Consider the following 1238-nt stretch of genomic DNA (forward strand, 5'->3'; position numbering starts at 1 on the left):
ACAAACATATGTGTATTTACACACATATATATATATGACAGTACATATCTATATATTTAAATATATGTTTAAAAAAAAATACATACATATTTACTGTATTTACACACACACGTAAGTAAATATGTATTGATACCTTATAAAGGTTCTTTTTTCCTTTTTTTTTCATCTTTTTTTTTTCAAAGATTTTTGTTACACAGTTGACACTGACTGTACACAGTGTACAGTTTAGTTTATTTTATATACAGCATGTATTGCAATACACCGTTTCTTTCTATAAAACTACCTGGTAACTATGTTGAGTTACACGTGGTGACGTCCCAGGTGACATGATGGGTCCGATAGGAATTGCTTTTTTATTTTATTGTATTGTATCTATAGAGTGTTAAAAAAATAGTAGCCCCTAATATACATGTAAAAATATAGATATATACACATATATATAGATATATAGATATATATAGATAGATAGATATATATATGTATGTATATATCTGTATATATATATCACTACATATATTTGTCACAACAAACACATATATATATAATGTCATCCATTTCCAACATAGAGGGGGCAAAGTCTCTGTTCCTGCGTAATCTCGACAGGTTACAAGGGTCTGAGCTTACAGAGTTCATCACATGGGTTAAAGAAGTGATTGATGAAACGCAGAATGGGGCAGACGGTGATACGTGTTGCACAAACGACAGTACGCATTGTTGCACAAATGAGAGTACGCGCGACGACGAGGATAATCTTGGGACACTCAATACGTAAGCACTTTATATACATATATATATATATGTGTGTGTGTGTGTGTGTGTGTGTGTGTGTTTTTTTGTATGTATATAAAAATATATATATATATGTGTGTGTGTGTGTGTTTTTGTATGTATATAAAAATATATATATATGTGTGTGTGCGTGTGTGCGTGTGTGTAGTATACGTAGCATAGTATCTGTATATCTATACATAGATCATTTATGTTTATATCTATGTACCCGTATGTGTATGAATGAACATTTATGTGTATACTTTGATATAGATGTGTCTGTGTATGTGTGTGTCTGTGTCTATCTGTGTATGTGTCTCTGTGTCTGTGTGTGTATGTATGTGTGTATATATGTATATATATACATATATATATATATATCTATCTATATATATATATATATATATGTATATATATATATATATGTATGTATATATATATATATATATTATGTATATATAGTATATATA

At 28.8% G+C, this 1238-nt stretch overlaps 1 protein-coding gene across 1 annotated transcript; it reads left to right on the forward strand.

Moving 5' to 3' along the window:
* Positions 1–566: 566 nt before the first annotated feature.
* SARC_14909 (hypothetical protein) lies at positions 567–768 on the forward strand (the record flags this gene model as incomplete). Its single annotated transcript, XM_014290961.1, has 1 exon — positions 567–768. A coding segment is annotated over one exon (202 nt), but the record flags the coding sequence as incomplete, so codon positions are not given.
* Between the last annotated feature and the right edge of the window lie 470 nt (positions 769–1238).

Source organism: Sphaeroforma arctica (assembly GCF_001186125.1).
Source record: "Sphaeroforma arctica JP610 unplaced genomic scaffold supercont1.5285, whole genome shotgun sequence".
NCBI classification, from domain to species: domain Eukaryota; class Ichthyosporea; order Ichthyophonida; genus Sphaeroforma; species Sphaeroforma arctica.